An 18257-nucleotide genomic window follows, 5' to 3' on the forward strand; every position below is an offset into this window, starting at 1 on the left:
TAAATGTACAAATTGTTGCTCAAGATTTAAACATAGCTAAACATAAATTAACCATGATGTGTACATATATTGCATTTACCATTGTCCACATACCGCACCATGTTGTGATTGATATCCTCATTCTAACATGTCATCTTTGTCTGGGATACAGACATTAACATTTTGATATCAATTGAGGATCATTATTACAGCCTTGGTTAATATCATCAGCGTTGAAGCTGCTAAATAGTTTTGAAATGTCAGCTGTCACACGGCTAATGAGAGTTGCTTTCATCGCTTCTCATTGTCTTACAAAGAGAGTCACATGGAGATACCAGCTTTGATTGAGCACTGTTAAAAGTTGATTACTGTTTGCTTGGCTTAAATAAAGTTCACTTAATGTAGATTTTCACTCTTCATGATGTCATTTTATCAGCACCATTTATAATTGCAAGAATGAAACCTCATGTCATTTTTAAAAAAAAAACTCTGAAATTTGAATTTTAAAGCGCATGTTTGTCAATGGTAGAATGCACAGAAAATGTTTGTGTTTTTTTTAATAGGGACCGCCCACAATTTCGGTTTATGCTACCCTGACTGGATATACTAGGGTCAGTATGAGTTACGTGGAAAAAAAGGATGCAACATTTCAAAGACAAAGCAGTAATTTTACAAGAATTAAATTCCCAGGCTATAAGTTTAATGAGAACAAAAATCTTAAAGTCTCTGTATATTTTAGTTATTTTTATTAAAATTAAATTTTACAGAAATTGGGCAGTTGCCAATAGTCATAATAGAAACAAAAAAAATCATACCTGCATCAAGTTGAGCATGTTGTTACAATTTAGCATAAGTAAATAGTGCTTGAAATTCACCAAAAAGAGTTGATTGTCATCATTTTCTTTCATAAAGTGATGTGTGGCAAGAGCATTCAATTGGAAAAGTTATTCATTTGAAATTCAATAAAAAAAAAGTGCTTCACCTTGGTGTCACTGAGTGAAAAAAAAAATACAGGTGATAAAAGTCTCAAAGGGTTTGAGTGTACACATGCATTATACAAAATTGTGACATTGATAGTGGACGAAAACCACGTACAAGTCAAATTCCTCAGTAGTGAACATGAGCAGGCGGAATTTCTTCTTTTTTTTTTTTATGTGGAGGTGGCTTCTTAGATACCGACCCTTTGCTTGTAGCAGCTGGTAAGAGAATTGGCCTGCACGGTGAGCTTGGACAGCACCCCCTGGAGGCCGGTGAGGTGGTACTGCAACTGCTTCTCTAAGTTGCTGTCGTTTTCATCCTCCTCATCCTCTTCAGATGATGACGTAGATGACGACGACGTGGAGGACGAGGAGGCGGTTCGGGTGAGCGGCTTGCCCTCGGCAGCCTTGACGCCCCACTCAATGTCGCCGCGCAGGGACTTGAGCAGGTGGTAGTAGGCGTACAGGTCACCCTCGTCCACGTCTGACTTGAGGTGGCCCATCTCCGTGCGCTCGTCCAGCGGGATGTCCCTCAGCAGGCTGGGCACCAAGACGGTCTGGTCCATGGTGTTCACCGCGCCGATGAAGCCGTTCATGCAGGTCATGAGGGAGTTTTTCTTCTTGGGTGGCATCCTTATGATTGATTCTCGGCTAGAAATGGATTGTCCACGTTTTGGCTTTCACATGGAGTCCAGGCAAGAGCAAAGTGCTTTAAAATGTATCAAATTGTTCTCAGGGTGCACATCCAATCCAAGTTGGAGCCGACCCAAGCGACCTAAAATGGCCCAGAAAGGAATGAATGGTAATCACAAGGAAAACTTACAGCATATGAGAATAACATTTGATCTTATGAGAGTAATTGTGACTTGTGAGAATAAAGTTGAAATAGTACAAGCATATAAAAGGGCTCTTGAGTTGATGACAGTACCGATAGATTTTTAAGGTTACAAGTGGCATGCAGGGACCGCCCCTACAGTCACTTTAAAAAGAAAAAGGGACACACGATGAAAGCCAAATTGCTATAAGAACACATCATAGATCAAGTTATACTAAAAATAGATTTTAAAAAAGTGAATTTGAGAAAAACAAAGTAGTTATTGCAAGAATGAAATAATATTACAACCACCATAACAGTTTAAACGTGACATTCTGAGTTATAATACGAGTAATTATAATACGGAATAAGAGTTACTTATGCAGCAAAATCCAGTCATTTTTATCCGTCTCAGGGCGTGGCCATTTTGCCACTTGCTGTCGATTTAAAATGACATCACAGTTGCTCAGGGTTCAGGCAACGAACAATTACAGCTCACCTGTATTCTGAAGCTGAGCTGTGATTGGTTGTTACCTGAGACCTGAGCAACTGTGATGTCATTTACACTGAGCAGCAAGGGGCAAAATGGCCGCCCCCTCATATTGATTAAAACTGCTGGATTTTGCTGCTCAACTCATATTCCACTAACACAATATTAACCAGAATACCGTATTTAGACTAGTGGGGCTGCAGAGAACATTTTATTGTTAAGACATTTGTGGAGAGTTGACTTCCCCTTTAAGTGTCGAGAGTTAAGTCTTAATCTTAATAGAAAAAAAGTCATACAAAAATACTAATGTTGGAATATTACAAGAACTGTTTCAATTTATGAACATAAAACGAAAGTCACTGGAAGAATAATGTCAACTATTATTACAATATAAAGCGAAACAGTTACAAGAACATGTTTGCAATTTTTGGGAAACAATGCCAGAAACAACAGTGCTACAGCAACAAACTGTGAAACTTCTGATCCTGTAACATTGGAACAGGGAAACATCCAAACCCTTCATGACTCCGGCCCTCGAGGACCGAGTTTGGACACCACTGAGCTCGACACTAGCGCAATTCTCTATGGTATACGTTCCACTTTCAAAATCGCAACCATGGCTGACTTCACCACAACTTTATTTGCATGTTTTCCCCCGTCACATCGTCCATCACGGAGTTTAAGAGTTATGAGTCTATTTTAGAGTAATGAGTCTATTTAACAAAGTAAAAAGTAGAAAAGTACAGTTTGCACATATGGGGAGTAGTAATAAGTCGTCGGGAAAATGTTTATCCTGAAGTACAAAAATACTTTGAGGAACAGTACTTCATTATACCTACCACCACTGAATGTCATCTATAGACAGTACTGTACCAGTATTTTGTGTGCTCTTTCAGTACCTAGCACAGAAAACTGCACGTTTAGGCTAGGCTAGCTAAACAGGCGCGAAATGGAGCAGAGTCACTTCCTAACTGCGTACACAAGAAATGCATATAATTTGTGTAAGCACTCAATAAAAATAAAAATAAAAATAAATCATTGTATTTTTTTTTTTTTTATGTTGCAAATGCATTCTAAACGCTAAGTCGAGTTAACGTCTTGGTAGCAACTTTGGCTGTATGTCTCATACGTGTACACCTGATTCAACTCAGCCAATTATGACATCTTAGTTTTGCTCAATACCACAATCTGAAAATATAATGGTTAAACCGTCAATACTCACGATAGTTTAACGGTTTGGGGTACTCTATAACCCGAGTTTTGTACATGTGTGGTACATTTGTACCACTAACCCTCGTAGTAAATGTATTGACAAACCTGGTCGCCAAGGTGACGGAGAAAACCGCACCCTGGCCCGTCCAGGGTCGGTTGAGTCCAGTAGGAAAACTAACAAGACACTCACCGTTTTAACGTTGGTATGTCGTGTAACTAACGTTTGGTCCGCCAAAGCCGTATAGTTTTCATACACAATAGGCACGTTTTTATCAAAGCCAGTGGCCCAGATTGTACTGAGCATGCGCACCTGTGAGCACGATATGTCCGGAGACGATTCGTAGTTCCACTAAAGTAACCGCAGTTTAGAAAGCATAAATGGATATAAAATAAAAAATAAAATACACAAAACATACTATTTGAAAACGAACAAAAATAACAATTATATATATATATATATATATATTTTTTTTTTTAAATCAGGCTGTATGGATAAAAACAGCTTGCTTAATTGATTCTTTTTTTCTGTTTAATTGTATTTCATGCTTTAAACGTAAGTTTTATTTGTATTTAAATCAGTGATTCTACCGGAGGGAGCCCACAAATGGATGAAACTCAAAGGCCTGTAACGTACAGTAGAAGTGGAATCAAACTTAAGTCCATTTATATAACACTATAATCAGGGCTGTGCAAAATTCATAATTCAATGGATGAATTGTAATTTTATTTTTAATTGACTGAATTCAATGCAATTCAGAGGAACTCATTCTCACCACGTATCAGTAAATGTTTGGGTAGCCATTTCAAAAGCTATAGATAAAGCAAGGTATTCTGGGAAATTAAGTGGTGTTCTACCATCATATTAAACAATTTCAAAGTTTTTACAATTTTAATGTTTATCAGAGTTGTCGTTCAGTGTTAATAAAAACCAATTACACTTTACCATTTACTGTAATTATGAGTAGGCTTCTAATGCTCATAAAAAACTATTTATAGGCCTACATGTTACTAGATTTACTATAAATATTGTGTATAAAGCCAATAATATTTGTATGAAATTCATGCTGTAAATAGGCTTACATGCAGTAAAGCTTCATTGTTAAATACACTATAATTTTGCATCATGAATTTTCTTTGTATTTCAATTCTACTTCCTGCAAGTCTGCTTCCTGTTTGCTACCTCAATTGAAATTCAAGAATTGAATTTCAATTTAGGGATAATTCTCAATTCAGTTCTGAAATTCATACATCTACTATTAACTATTCTATTTTGATAAAATGTTACACTAAAATTAATTTGGCTAGCATGTACTGTATGCTTAGACAAACACGCAACATTTTGCACATTTTGAAATCTTCAGGCTATACAAGAATTTAATAGAAAACACACAAACAATTCCATAGTGAATAATCAAGGGCATCGATTAATTTAATGGATTTCAGCACACTTCAACAACGTATTAAAAGTTCCTACAGCATCAGAGAAGGCAGATTTAAACCACAGTTTGCAGGTGTAAATAGCCAAAATGCCACATGCTGGTCCCTGCATTGAAGTTCCCCTGACATGCAGGATGTGTCCTGCTATTGTTACAGTTCTGCTACAACCTCGAAAGGATAAATATTGCTGGGTCGATTTTGCACCCCCATTGACTGTCAGAAACTGTGTGAAAGGCTGTCTGCATTCTGCCTTTTTTTTTTTAAGGCATGAATTGATTGTTATTGTTAATTGTCCTCACAGTCCAATGCCCATCCCTAGTTGACAACAAAAGCAGTTGAGTCTGCTTCAATACATTCTTGTTCCTCACCCACAACGGTTTGAACTACTGTTACATATTCATCAGGCATACTAGACTTCAGGATTAGAGGTTAGTCAACCATTGTCCAGTCACCACTTCACAAAAACTCCTTCACCCCGAACCAAACTCGGACATCCATTCTTCATATCTTTCCAGATCTGCAGCAGACACAGATTTGGAAATCTTCTTGAGTGTGAGCGTGAAGTCCTCCATCATCACGGGCATCTGCAGCTCTTCTTTGGACAAGGCTCGGATCTCCTCGGGGCTCAGACCTTGGATTCGCCGCCGCATGGCCATCATGGAAGCATCCCTGAGGGAAACGAATGAAAAGATGGTGGATTTTGTCCAGGAATTTGTCTTTGTTCTCTGACCAACATCCTGTTGACAAACCTGCAGACATTGGTGATGTCGGCTCCGGAGTAGCCCTCCGTCTTCTCAGCAATACGGTCCAGGTCCACGTCAGCGGTTAAATCCACCTCCCGCAAATTGATCTTTAGAAGCTCCGTGCGACCCACAGCTACAGTTTACAAAAAAGAAGAAAAAAAAAGCAACGTTAAGATAACACATACAAGGAAATTAGGTGACCAAGTTGACTTTGGAGGATGAGTTCCATAATGGAATGTGGTATGTTTCTGTGTAACTTCATGATCAACGAAACACGGAATAGGGGGGACAAAGTCGACTCTGTGTCCTTTATGGCATTTCGACATTGGCGATTGTGAAGTCACCTGTTGGCAGAGGGATGTAGATCCGCTTCTCCAGGCGTCGGCGCAACGCCTCGTCAATGTCCCATGGGAAGTTGGTTGCGGCGAGGACCATGACCATCTTGGAAGGGTCGTCATTGTCCAGGGCGCCACCCACACCTGGACGGAGGGGGGGGGGGGGGGGGGGGGTGGGCATTGAGATGAGAAGATAATATAGGATGAAATGTACAAAAAATATATATTTTCTTTACCATCCATTTGAATTAGAAGCTCAGATTTGACTCTGCGACTGGCTTCATGTTCATTGGACGTTCCTCTTCTGCTGCAGATGGAGTCGATCTCATCTATGAAGATGGTCGTCGGCGCGTAGAAGCGAGCCTGCATGAAGCACACAAAACATTGCTTTGAATTGTATTCCAGTCAATCACGAGTTGTCACAAGAAACATAAAAGTAATGCTACCATTTCAAAGAGCAGACGGACGAGTTTCTCCGACTCGCCTCTGTATTTGGAGGTAAGGGTGGACGAGGACATGTTGAAGAAAGTCATCCCGCATTCTGTCGCCACAGCTTTGGCTAACATGGTTTTGCCTGTACCCGGTGGGCCCACCATTAGCACGCCCTGTGATAAAGGAAGTTCTGTCGGTTAATAAAAACATGATGCCATTTTCGACATCCATACATTGCGGAAGAATCTCAAATGCCCCTTTTCAGTTTGAAGGCAGTTCAATTAATTTTTGCCATGCTGCCACAGGAAGAAGAAAACATTTTGCGCCCCTGCCCTCAAACTCACCACTGTGACTATAAAAAGTATCATTCATCTATAAAATGGGTCAAAGACTTTTGAAGCCGCCATATTGCTCCTCCCAAGAAACGTTTCTCGGCATACGATCCTATACATTTACAGTATCGAAATTGGAGAATATTTAAGACAGTACTTAATAGAAACAGCATGACTTATGATGTTTTAAATTTGTTAAACATAAACAAGAAGACTTCAGACATTTTACAACTTGCCTTAAATACATGTATAAATTATATGCTTAATGATGTTTGCAGGAGGAAACTTGTATATTTTTATTAAAGAATTATAACTGTAATTCAACAAAAGATGCCTCTGCCAAATCTAATACCGGGGTCTAAGGAACTGAGCGATAAAAGAAAAGGGGGGTCTTCAAAGCAGCACATACTGTCCTCTTATTTTTATATATTTTTTACTTTTACTTGTTAAAAAATAGTGACCACGAGCTGTTTATGTCTAATCTCTATGTATACCGTAGCCACTGCCACCTACTGTTGTGGATGTGCAATTACACTCGATTCTTATTTTATACAGTGTTCCCTCGTTTTTCCGCTGGGGTTAGTTTCCAAAAAATACCCGCAATAAATGAAATCCGCGGAGTAGCTAGCTTTATGTTTTACATTTATTATAAATGTTTTAAGGCTCTCAATGTTCAAACCTTCATAATTTTTTATAAAATAGGTACATTACTGTAAAAAAAAAAAAAACATGCAAAATTGCACCCAAAAAAATCAGTGATACAGCGAGACCACCAAAAGTGAACGGTGTTATAGCGAGGGAACACTGTACTCAACAAAAATATAAATGCAACACTTTTGTTTTTGCTCCCATTTTTTATGAGATGAACTCAAAGATCTAAAACTTCTTCCATATACACAATATCACCATTTCTCTCGAATATTGTTCACAAACCAGTTTAAGTCCAGACAGAAGCAAAGCCGGCTTCGTTCCTCAAACAAATCGCGTACACACAGAAGCATTTCAAGACTTGCGTGTGACCAAAAGAAGATGCTGAGGACGTTTAACGGTTGTAACGCATATGCCAAGTCTGGAGTGGCGCTGTAGCGCAGCCACAGAGTGTTAACGGAAAGCGTAGAAGAAGAATCAGCAAAGAAGACAAACACTTTTTTTTCTAACTTTATTGCAATCTACAGAACAAACATGGCTTTGCATGTATCAAAACAACATGAAAAAGACGACTACAGGAGAAGTGACAATGGCGGGTGATTCAAGTACAACACCGCTTGTTGAACGTGGGAATAAAGAAGCAAAATATTTTGCTGGAAAAGCATAAGCAAGCTAAGGAGGCTGCGCAAAACGACTACGACACGGCTATCCGACATTGTTGTTGACAGACTGACGGTTCGCGCGAGAATTGAAGCATACGTCATCAATCTGCGACAATTCGTCGTCATCGAGTTGCGACCATTACGTCATCGCTGGAGAAGTATCCTGCATAAGGTGTCCAGACGGACGCGTTTTGAAATCTTTCCACTCCGGAGCCCGGTTTCAAACGTTTCAAGCTCCGAAAACGCGCCATTGTGTGGACGAACGACCTAAACGGTAAGAAACTTGTGAGGAAACTGGCTTTCGTGTGGACGGGGCCTCAATCTGTGATTGTGAGCACTTCTGCTTTGCTGAGATAATCCATCCCACCCCACAGGTGTGCCATATCAAGATGCTGATTAAACACCATGATTAATGCACAGGTGTGCCTTAGACTGCCCACAATAAAAGGCCACTCTGAAAGGTGCAATTTTGTTTTATGGGGGGGGGGGGGTGTCTAATCAGCATCTTTATATGTGTGAGGTTGGATGGATTCTTTTGGCAAAGGAGAAGTGCTCACCATCACAGATTTAGACTGGTTTGTGGAAAATATTTGAGGGAAATTGTGATATTGTATATGTGAAAGAAGATTTTGATCTTTGAGTTCATCTCGTAAAAAATAGGAGCAAAAACAAAAGTGTTGCCTTTATATTTTTAAATGTAGTACAAAACAAACAAACAATCATGTTCCATGGAGTCACACCCGCCCCTCCTGTAATCTCATCATGCGTGTGTTTGTGTGCGTGTGTACCTTCCAGGGCCGTCGAATGCCCTTGAAGAAGTCAGGCATCCACATGGGCAGCACCACCGCTTCTCTTAGCAGCTTCTTAGCATCCTCCAGATCAGCAATGTCGTTCCTTTCCAAATAATTCAGCAGTCAGAAATGCGAGCGGGGAAAAAACACTGCAGTGTGTACGTGTGCCTTTTCATACCAGTGTACATTGAGGTTGCGCGACACAATGTCGCGCTCGAGTGATTCCACCAGCTCGCAGTCATGTCCCGCACCATCAAACTTTTTCTGCTCTTTTTCACCTTTCTTTCCCTTATGATTGGAAAAAAAAAGAGGCAGATAACAGTTTGTGACCTAGCAAATCACAGATTTTCCCGACAATTACTTTGAAACTAACCTCATCGTTCGATTTGATGTGGCGGGCGTCTCTGGCTGCCGGCCGTTCTGCTTTGGGTTTGGCCTGCCCGCGACCTTCTTGTCCTTCCCCTCGATGATGCAGACCAGGCGATTCTTTCTTCTGCTGCTTCATTCCACTGCTGGGACGCTTCATTGCGACAGGATTCCTACAGAGTGGAAGTACATTACATGTCAGCACAGTCTCATACTTATCAAGTTAATTTATTATTATTAATAGTATTGCTGTATATGTATAATCTTTAAAAAAAAAAATCTTGGGCCACCTTTTTTTTTTTTTTAATACCTAAACACCTAAGGAAAAATACCAACTAAAGTGGTACAAAATGACAGATTTTGAAGTGCCGTCACTTGAGATGTCAATAAAGTTCGGCTAATATTAAAGGACTGTTTCTTGACTCTTTTATGTATTTAAATCAGGCCCATTGTTTTCCGTCCAATCTGCCTGCCATTCGTCAAGTTTTCCCAACCTGTCTTTGTTGTGTCCCATTAATCTTGCCGCCCTTAGTTAATTGCTTCCTTTGAATCGGTGTTTATCTTGTGAGTTGTGTTGTGCAAATTGCCATTGTCTAATGCCAGGAAGCTTTTTCATTTTTTTCCCCCCCATCAGTCCTCCATCTTTGTCTGCTGGTATATCTTTCTATGTAAACTAGATCCTCAACAGTGCAAATCTCTTGAAGATTATACAAATTGTAAAATACATTTTCAAGAGTAATATGTCTTAAAGGTTGCATAAAAGCGTAGTTTCTCAGTCAACATATCATGCAAGACTTTCTTCTTTTTTTTGGATAGATTTATTTTTAACATCTTTTTACACTTGCACATGCAGCTTGATATAAACTTTAATTGACTTTCAGATAGAGTGTTTAAGATTTCTATTTTTACACCGGCATGACAGTGATTTGTCAAAATGTGACTTAAAACTTTGGACTGTTTGACAGGTTTGACTTGGGAACAATTTTTACACTTCTTAAGACAATTCAATTTGCAAGATTGCATTACACCCTTAGCTTGCATGATTTCATATGGTGATTTTTTTTCTTCTTAATGCTGCACTGATTTCCACAAACCCTTGTAGAGGAATGGGCAAGTTTTGGTGAGGATCTGGATAAACCTGCCAATACATAGAATCCACTCCCCAGAATTGCAACAGTCGGCGTCCTCCACAAACAAGGAAGTGGCATGCCCACCCCCCCAAAAATGACTCTAGAGTCTTTTTTCTTTTTTTTCCCACCAGTGAGGCCTTGGTAGAGGTCAGTGCTCTACTGCGTAATATACTAGTTGGCATTTGTTATTTTTGTTTTGAAGTTTTGTGCATTAAATTTAGTAGACTTGTATTGTGTATAGACACAAAATAGTCTCAGAAAGGCCTGGAGGGCAAACCCTAAATTATAAAGAGTGCCATACTTAAATGTTGTGATTAATGATAAAACAGCTATATTCTAATGCTAATTGCTGCAAAATGGAAATAGAGACAAATATCCTTTTTTTCCTGATGAAAGTAGAGACTCTAATTTTCCTTTTGGTAGGTTCCATGTTTTTATAGCAATAGAACACAATATTCCGTGGGCCTTGCAAAATAAGTCAAAACGTAGTAAAACAGCCAGGAGCGAAGGGGGTTGCTTCAGTGAAAATGGCTGCCAGTGAATGAGTTAATAAACAGCTGAGAAATGCATTGGTGACTGTGGTAATAGTAAAACGTCCTAAAAACCAATGTCTTAAAAAAACTAATATAAAACGCACTCTAGCGAGAAAAGATTTACACTGCATTTGCATTGGCAGTCAATTGTGTCAGATTTGTATCCATACTCAGAAGAAGCCTGATTCCACTTGATGATATCTGAGTTTTATTGGGGGGTTTGCACAGCCATGATACATATCGAAATTGTGCCACTTGAACCATGCAGTGTAAATCCACCCACAGAGCAGAAACCATATGAAACCATCTAGCATTACTAAAACAACTACCGTAATAGTATGGTGACGCAAGACTTTTGCAAACAACTGTATGTTCACCTGTGTTCCGCAGGTGTGGGTGGCGGCCACGCTGCCGGGTCCTCGGCACTCCCCCCCGACTGAGGAACTGGTACGGTCACTGGCTTCTCGGTCTTGAAGGCTTCCAGCACAGCCAAGATACTCTTAATTTGCTCCCACTCTTCGGTCAGCTCCTGTTTCACCTGACCAAATGGGAAACTCCGATTAACTGATTTGAGATGGCGTCATGAAACAAAGCACCCACCTGCTGCCACCGGACTTTAAGTGCTGGGTCCTTGAGGGTTTGGCAGTGCTTGTTGATCTGCTGCAGCACGCCCTGGTAGTACACGCTGGATGAGTCGTAGTTGCCCAGCAAAGCATACTCGCGACCCTTTTTGGCGTTGTCGTCGATCTCAGACAAATTCATGGTGCATGACAGCTATGAGACAAAGACAAGAAGAAGCTGGATTCTGGTTTCTCTTCTCCAACACACCTGAAGCTCATCAGCAAGCTCTGCAAAAGCATGATAACGATCCTGTTCATTGGGACGGGTGCGTCGGAGCAGGGAAACATCCAAAACCTGCAGGACTCCGGCCCTCTGAGTTAAGATGTTAAATTGTTTTATGTGTGTACCTAACACACCACGGTGTCAACTATGGGGAGTGAGCACTGAGCAGTGATGACAATTCTAAAGGCCCATTACTGACAGGAGCACTAGAAAATGTTATTTTCAATGTGCAACATTAAGCCACAAATGAATATAAATCAATAGCTGAGCTCAAACATGTTCCTATCTCGTTTTAAAGTAGAGCTAATACACATGTATTTTGAAATATATTTTTCAACTTGCCTATTTCATAATGTAGTGGGACGGCTGCTCCGCTAATAAGATCTAATACATTATAATATTTACAGATATACCAATGCTCACTTATATTGTTTATTATGGTGGATTGTAGTGGTGTATAGTTGCATCTATTTTCAAGCCTGATAACGTAACCCAACATTTTAAACACCATATGCATGCACCTGTCCGCCACATCCATCCACTCGCCTTAAATCCACTTCATGAGTCCACAATCATTGTAATCTGACTAGCTGTTGCTAATAGCATCGCTTCCAAGCCACGAAGACAACAACAAATCGGGTGGCGTTAAATAATTAAAAAAAAAAGCCAAGCGTCGTCGTTAGTAAAAACGAACCGCTCCAACAACAACGGAAACTGCGAGGCGCCCGCTGGTATTGTTGACAACAAAAGCAACATGAAAATAATCGTCATACCTGCGTTAAAAGCATATGATTGCGGCGTCCTCTTGAATCGGAGGTCCACTACGAAGTGTTACCATGGCCGCGGAGACGCCTGGTGAAGAATACAGATGGCGCGATTAGCGTGCTGCATTCACTTACTTCAGAAACGTACGTAAATATAAAAAATCTTGTTATACTCGCAGATTGCACATCAAAACTCTCCCCATTTTTTTTTTAAAAATATTACACATACTTACGTTTATCATACTAAAGGTATCTTTGTCAATAGTAAATTGGAACAACTTCATTTAGCACACTGCGATATGCAAATTTGATTATATTTATTATATTCCTGTTCTCCTTTAATTTGCTAATTAACATGAGGTGGTTCTTTGCAGTATTCCTGCCATCTTTTTGGCTAAGCTGCTTTTTAAAGTTACACACAGTAAACCGACCAGTGGTTAAAACTGTTTTGACGTCTTACTCCTCACACGCTACGAGGTCATTTGAACGCAACATTAATAATGTTAGCGTTGGGTAGGCAACACCAGATGCCCAAGACTGTTTATTTGACTGAAAAATATTAACAGTAAATGTACTGTAGTGTGGAACTTGAGCTATTGTTCTACAAAATTATAGATTTAGCACATGAGAAAATACTTAAAAAACAACAACAACAACTTATAATTTACTGTTTTGAACTATGATTTAAAAAAAATAGGCAATTCAATACATGCAAATTACATTTGGCCTGGTTGTTAATCCACTTTTCTTTTTTTAATGTGGGAATTCATTTAACATATTACACATACAGAATGTTGAAAAAAATGAATGAAAAATTATAATGCAACAAATTTAAACTATTAACTACTAGCAATATGTTGAATTAAATATAATAGCCAACCCAAGCTCAACTATCTGCATCAAACCATTTTTATTTTGCTGGTTCACACACAAGACAAAAATCACTTCAAAGTATACATCAGCCACTTCTGTGGCATGTTCCGAAATTCCAGGTGGTCCAGAGAGGAATGACTGTCTGCATTTCAAGGCTTGTGTACCAAAATGAGAGTGAGAAAAACAAATCACATTATCAGTACCGTTTATTATATTTGTGTATAAGAAGCTGGGAAATAGCTGCTTATGATCATATACATTTTGAAGAAAAACACTAAGTACAGTTCAGTTTAAAAAAAATCAATGTCCCTTTAATTTTTTTTTCAAGGATTATACCTGGATGCATAATTGTGCTAAAGGAATTTTTCATTTTCAGCAACAAAAAGTTAATATTTTGTCCAGAATTAATTTGTTAACTTCATCATTTTCATATTTATATATTTCATGTACAATTAATACTTTTAAATACAATTTTTTCCACTTTTTGTCTGTCTGACTGAAGATGACATAACATGTGCTGAGGAAGTAGGTAACGACCAATCACAACAGGTGAGCCATGACTGGTCGTTACCTACTTCCTCAGCACAGATGATGTCATCTTCAGTCGACAGCAAGTGGAAAAAATCTATATATAATAATAAAAAAATAAGTTATTATTTGTACAAAAAAAATAACTTTTTACTGCTGAAAATGGCTCAATGAGTCAAGTATCCCTTTAATAGTGTCGCTACATGGCTATTTGCTTATCAGCTTACGCCATAATACAGCGGAATCTCCAGTTGAACACCTTAAAGCTTGACGAATGTTTTTGGGGAGAGGAAAATATATTATACTGTTAATGAACCTATTTTGTTAGGTTCCGCTTCCAGTTGGATCTTCTGCACTGGGTGTTGTGCATTTGAGTTGGACTGAGTGAAGATTTAAATCGCTACGTTAGCGCCTAGTTCGCTGCTGACGAGCTAGCTGCAAATTTCCACGCATGTGGACGGTACGTGCTATTTGGGCGTCGGGTGGAGTTGTTGCGGTTTGTTCGCTGTTAAGGTTATTTTAGACTCCAAAATTGTCCATAGGCGTGAATGTGTGAATAGTTGCGTGTGACTGACTGGCGACCAGTCCAGGGTGTATCCCCGCCTCTCGTCCAAAGCCAGCTGGGATAGGCTCAATCCTGAAACTTCTGCTTGCACAAGCGATGCTGTTAAAATATTATTAAAAACATTGTACGGTCAATGAAGCTTTGATAATGGTGGATCAAATTATTAAAATTAGCATGTGCTCAACTTCGGAAGCTCCACTGTAAAAAATAAAGTGCACCCAATTGTATTTTGTAAGCTAAAAAAAAAAATTGCTACATCACATATATATTTTTGCATGCATTTCATAAAAATATAGTGCAAACTGGTCCCTCTGCGCTGTCTGTGAAGTGCATAACAGCAGGCAGATGAAGGTATACTATAAAGTCATAGGAAGATTGTGGTTGGAGGCCATCGATCAACACAGACATGTCACCGCTTCCTGCTCTGTGGCTTTCCAAAGATGCCTAACGTCGCTCTCCGAGGGCGGCTTCAGTCTCAGAGGTTTGTGGCTCTTGAGCCTGTAGGCCAGCGTCAAGAAAATGGCGTCCACGTTCTCCCTCTCAGCAGGGTCCTTGGCCGAGGTCTCGAACAGGGGAATGTTGTGCCCGTCGGCGAGACGCTGCGCCGCTGACGTCGGCACCTCGCGGCGGTCCCGCAGGTCGCACTTGTTGCCCACGACCACGCGGGGCACCAGCGGCCCCACGCCGTGACGGACGCACTCCTCGATCCAGTCGGGGACGCTCTGGAAGGTGGTCAGGCTGGTGACGTCGTACACGAAGATGACGGCGTGGACACTGCGGTAATAGTGCTCCACCATGCTCTTCCTGAAACGCTCCTGGCCTGCCGTGTCCCAGATCTGCAACTGGCCACAAAGTAACAAATATTAACTCATTTGCTCCCCAAACCGTATACAAGTTTTAAGTGTCCCAAAGACGTATTTATATGTTTTTAAAGTTATTTTTATTTTTATGCTTTTATGCTATACAGAAGGCTTTGATGCAGCTTCTCAATGGCAAAAAACGGTTGAAGAAATTACACAAGCGGCCAGCAGGAAAAGAGATCCACCTGGGCCATGTTGAAAAAGCTAATTTACTCACATTTCTAAATACAATAGGTTAAAGGTTCAAATGTATTGTACATTAATTAATTAATTGTTTATTAATATATAGTAGTGTATAATAAATATTTTGAGTATCAGCAATTGTATCTGTGTGCAAAACAGAGTGCTGAGTTTGAGTTCTGACTTTTGAGATCTGCAGTATAAATTGTCTGAAATTGCATTATAAAATTGCAATATTTTTTTTTTCAATCAAAGTAGCTTTGCTAAAAAAAAACGACCATGCAACCCATTGGGAAATATTTGCATTATTAGACTTTTAGATGGCATTATAGTTATGTAAACTTATGAGCACAAACCTTAGTGGTACGTTAACTTATGAGCACAACTGTATAGTAAGGAAAGGCCGAATGCCCATAAAATTACATTGAAATTTCATTGCAGCATCATGTTTTCATTGACTTGGAAATCTACTCGAATAACTTGCTTACAATGTCACTGAACCTGACATTTCTTTCAAGTGTCTCACTCTAAAAAAAAAGAAAAAAGAAGCTGTTTATTTAGTCACTAACGCAACATGAATACAGGGCCAGTAGTTCTGAGAGGGCTCTACTATTTGCATTTTGGCGCATGAGAAATTGTTCCATTATGCCTCTAAACTCATAGAGAAAAATATGTTTTCATTTTTATTTGTATTTGCAGTAATTTTAGTGTAATAAACATTTTTTTCCTAAATGTATTTTTATCTTCTAACAAAAACAGAGACGATACCTCCTATCGGTGAGGAGTGCTTTGACGTCATTTTCCACTGCAACACATCAACGTTTTTGTTTTTGAAAATTGAGCAAGAACCTACTTTTTTCCTTAATACGTACACTACTACCAGTCTTGTGTTGTTCCTGTTTATATCAGGGTTACGTTTCCGTAGAACCTGCAGTGTGACAGTCGAGGTCTTACCTTAATGATTTCTCCATCAAGCTCCAGCGTCCTCTCCCTAAAGTCAACGCCGATGGTCGCCTCGGGGTTCTTCAGGAAAGACCCGCCGCAGAATCTGTACGTCAAACACGTCTTCCCCACGTTAGTGTCTCCTATGACGATAATTTTAAACACGCGACACGGGGAGGCGTTGCCGTCATATTGCGACGACGACGACGATAACTCCAGGGAGTCGAAAAAAACCGAGTCAAATTCCTCACCGCCGGTTTTGTTTTCTATTGCCATCGCTCATCGTCTCCCCTGAGTGGACTGTTCATGCTTCATGGAGTCAGGAAATCTCGCGAGAAAGGCGTGAGAATTAGCGAGAACGTACACCGGAAATGAAAAGTCGATTTGACTGAATACTGTAAATGTATATTGTTTTTGTAATCCTACATGCAATAACACATTTTTTTAAGACGGTATCTACAAAATGTAATTGCTCGATCTCTGTAAAAAGGAACTATATTCTAAAATGTTTTAAAAAAGAAGAAATTAAGAAGATCAGATGTAATTATCTATCTTTTTCGATCCCATTCAAGATGAAGGAAATTCAATTTAAAATTTTGAACATTTACCTAATTAAGGAATATCTAAAACAAATTCAAAACGGAAACTGGGATGTGTGTGTTCTGTGGAATTGAAAATGAAGACTTGCAACATATATTTTTTTCCTTGTAATATATTTCAGAGGTTTTGGAATGATTTTCAAGGTTGGTTGCAACACAAGGGTATTCAGTTTGCTGTGCTGTCAATAAAAGAGGTACAATTTGAGTTGAATATTAACAATAGGAAAATTGACTTTGGTGTCAATGCTCTTCTTGTAATGGATAAGCAGTTCATTCACAAATGTCGTTTTTTTTTTTAAACGAATCCTAATATGGCTCACAGGAAGAATGAGATCGGTCTTTAAGGTTTATGGATCAGAAAAATGCCCGTTTTTTTATGACTGATTTAATTTAAAATATTTGTGGGATCCTTTTCTTTTTGACAATTTGTAACAATGCCCCTTGTTCTTTCTTTGTTGTTTATATATATATATATTTAAGTTTTATGTAATTTACTTGATTGTAGCATTATGCGGTGCTTCAATTGTTTGTATTGTATTTGAGGTGTTGAATAAAAAAAGTGGGGGGGATACTATTTTAAAATAGATAAATATTTTTTTTAATGGTTTTACTTTGCTTTTTGTATTAATTTATAAATATTACAAAAAACAAAATTCCAATTCTATTTCTGTTTTTAAGACCGATTAAGTTGTAGCAAACAGAAACCCATAGATAATACATTAAAAACAGTAAAATAATGATTAAAAAGGTAATACATTTTTATTCCAATTATCGTTTGTATTTTTTAACTCAAAGCTGTATATTCATTTTGAATACCAATCCTGTTTTAATGAATCATGCAATTCGTGTTTGAAAAAAATGAGAGCATAATTTATCACACATCCAAATATTTTTTAAATTGTAATATACTTTTTAATTCACTTGGTTTGTTGTATATTATTCAAATTTAAAAATGAAAACTTCTAATTAACATATCATTACAAACACCTATCACGATGCAGTGAAATAAAAACACCACTCACCGAGAACTCCAACTATAATCATCTACAAATAAACGCAATTGAAACTGTCATCATTCAAATGTACTGAATCTTGTTGAAATATAGTGAGATTAAAATGTTAATGTATAGGGATCAAAATACAATTAATAAAATGCCAAGTGAATATAAAAACATTACAAATATTAGGATGTTTTTCTTCCACATAAAACAAAGCACTGTGA

General features: G+C 38.7%; 3 protein-coding genes across 6 annotated transcripts; all 3 read right to left on the bottom strand.

Annotated features, from left to right (window-relative positions):
* Positions 1-708: 708 nt before the first annotated feature.
* Positions 709-3802, bottom strand: LOC147164448 (mid1-interacting protein 1A-like). 2 transcript variants are annotated; one of them, XM_086091430.1, is made up of 2 exons: positions 3663-3802; positions 709-1731 (listed from the first exon to the last, which is right to left on the bottom strand). In XM_086091430.1, exon 2 carries the CDS (start codon positions 1586-1588, stop codon positions 1148-1150), a length of 441 nt encoding a protein of 146 aa, XP_085947556.1. In that variant the 5' UTR covers positions 1589-1731; positions 3663-3802; the 3' UTR covers positions 709-1147. The 2 variants fall into 2 exon arrangements, with proteins under 2 accessions (XP_085947556.1, XP_085947557.1); XM_086091431.1 differs by having other exon boundaries at positions 3578-3750.
* A 1081-nt stretch (positions 3803-4883) lies between these two features.
* katnal1 (katanin p60 subunit A-like 1) lies at positions 4884-12607 on the bottom strand. Of its 2 annotated transcripts, none has more exons than XM_086091359.1 (11): positions 12498-12607; positions 11482-11655; positions 11259-11419; positions 9226-9391; positions 9031-9140; positions 8850-8955; positions 6434-6592; positions 6224-6350; positions 5997-6131; positions 5659-5785; positions 4884-5578 (listed from the first exon to the last, which is right to left on the bottom strand). In XM_086091359.1, exons 1-11 carry the CDS (start codon positions 12510-12512, stop codon positions 5380-5382), a joined length of 1479 nt encoding a protein of 492 aa, XP_085947485.1. In that variant the 5' UTR covers positions 12513-12607; the 3' UTR covers positions 4884-5379. The 2 variants fall into 2 exon arrangements, with proteins under 2 accessions (XP_085947485.1, XP_085947486.1); XM_086091360.1 differs by lacking the exon at positions 12498-12607 and adding an exon at positions 12246-12461.
* Positions 12608-14703: 2096 nt separating this feature from the next.
* On the bottom strand, positions 14704-16754 carry LOC147164450 (ras-related protein Rab-33B). Of its 2 annotated transcripts, none has more exons than XM_086091105.1 (2): positions 16449-16754; positions 14704-15290 (listed from the first exon to the last, which is right to left on the bottom strand). In XM_086091105.1, exons 1-2 carry the CDS (start codon positions 16710-16712, stop codon positions 14850-14852), a joined length of 705 nt encoding a protein of 234 aa, XP_085947231.1. In that variant the 5' UTR covers positions 16713-16754; the 3' UTR covers positions 14704-14849. The 2 variants fall into 2 exon arrangements, with proteins under 2 accessions (XP_085947231.1, XP_085947230.1); XM_086091104.1 differs by having other exon boundaries at positions 14704-15296.
* Between the last annotated feature and the right edge of the window lie 1503 nt (positions 16755-18257).

Source organism: Leptonotus elevatus, chromosome 12 (assembly GCF_054856555.1).
Source record: "Leptonotus elevatus isolate MCC_2025b chromosome 12, RoL_Lele_1.0, whole genome shotgun sequence".
Classification (NCBI taxonomy): Eukaryota; Metazoa; Chordata; class Actinopteri; order Syngnathiformes; family Syngnathidae; genus Leptonotus; species Leptonotus elevatus.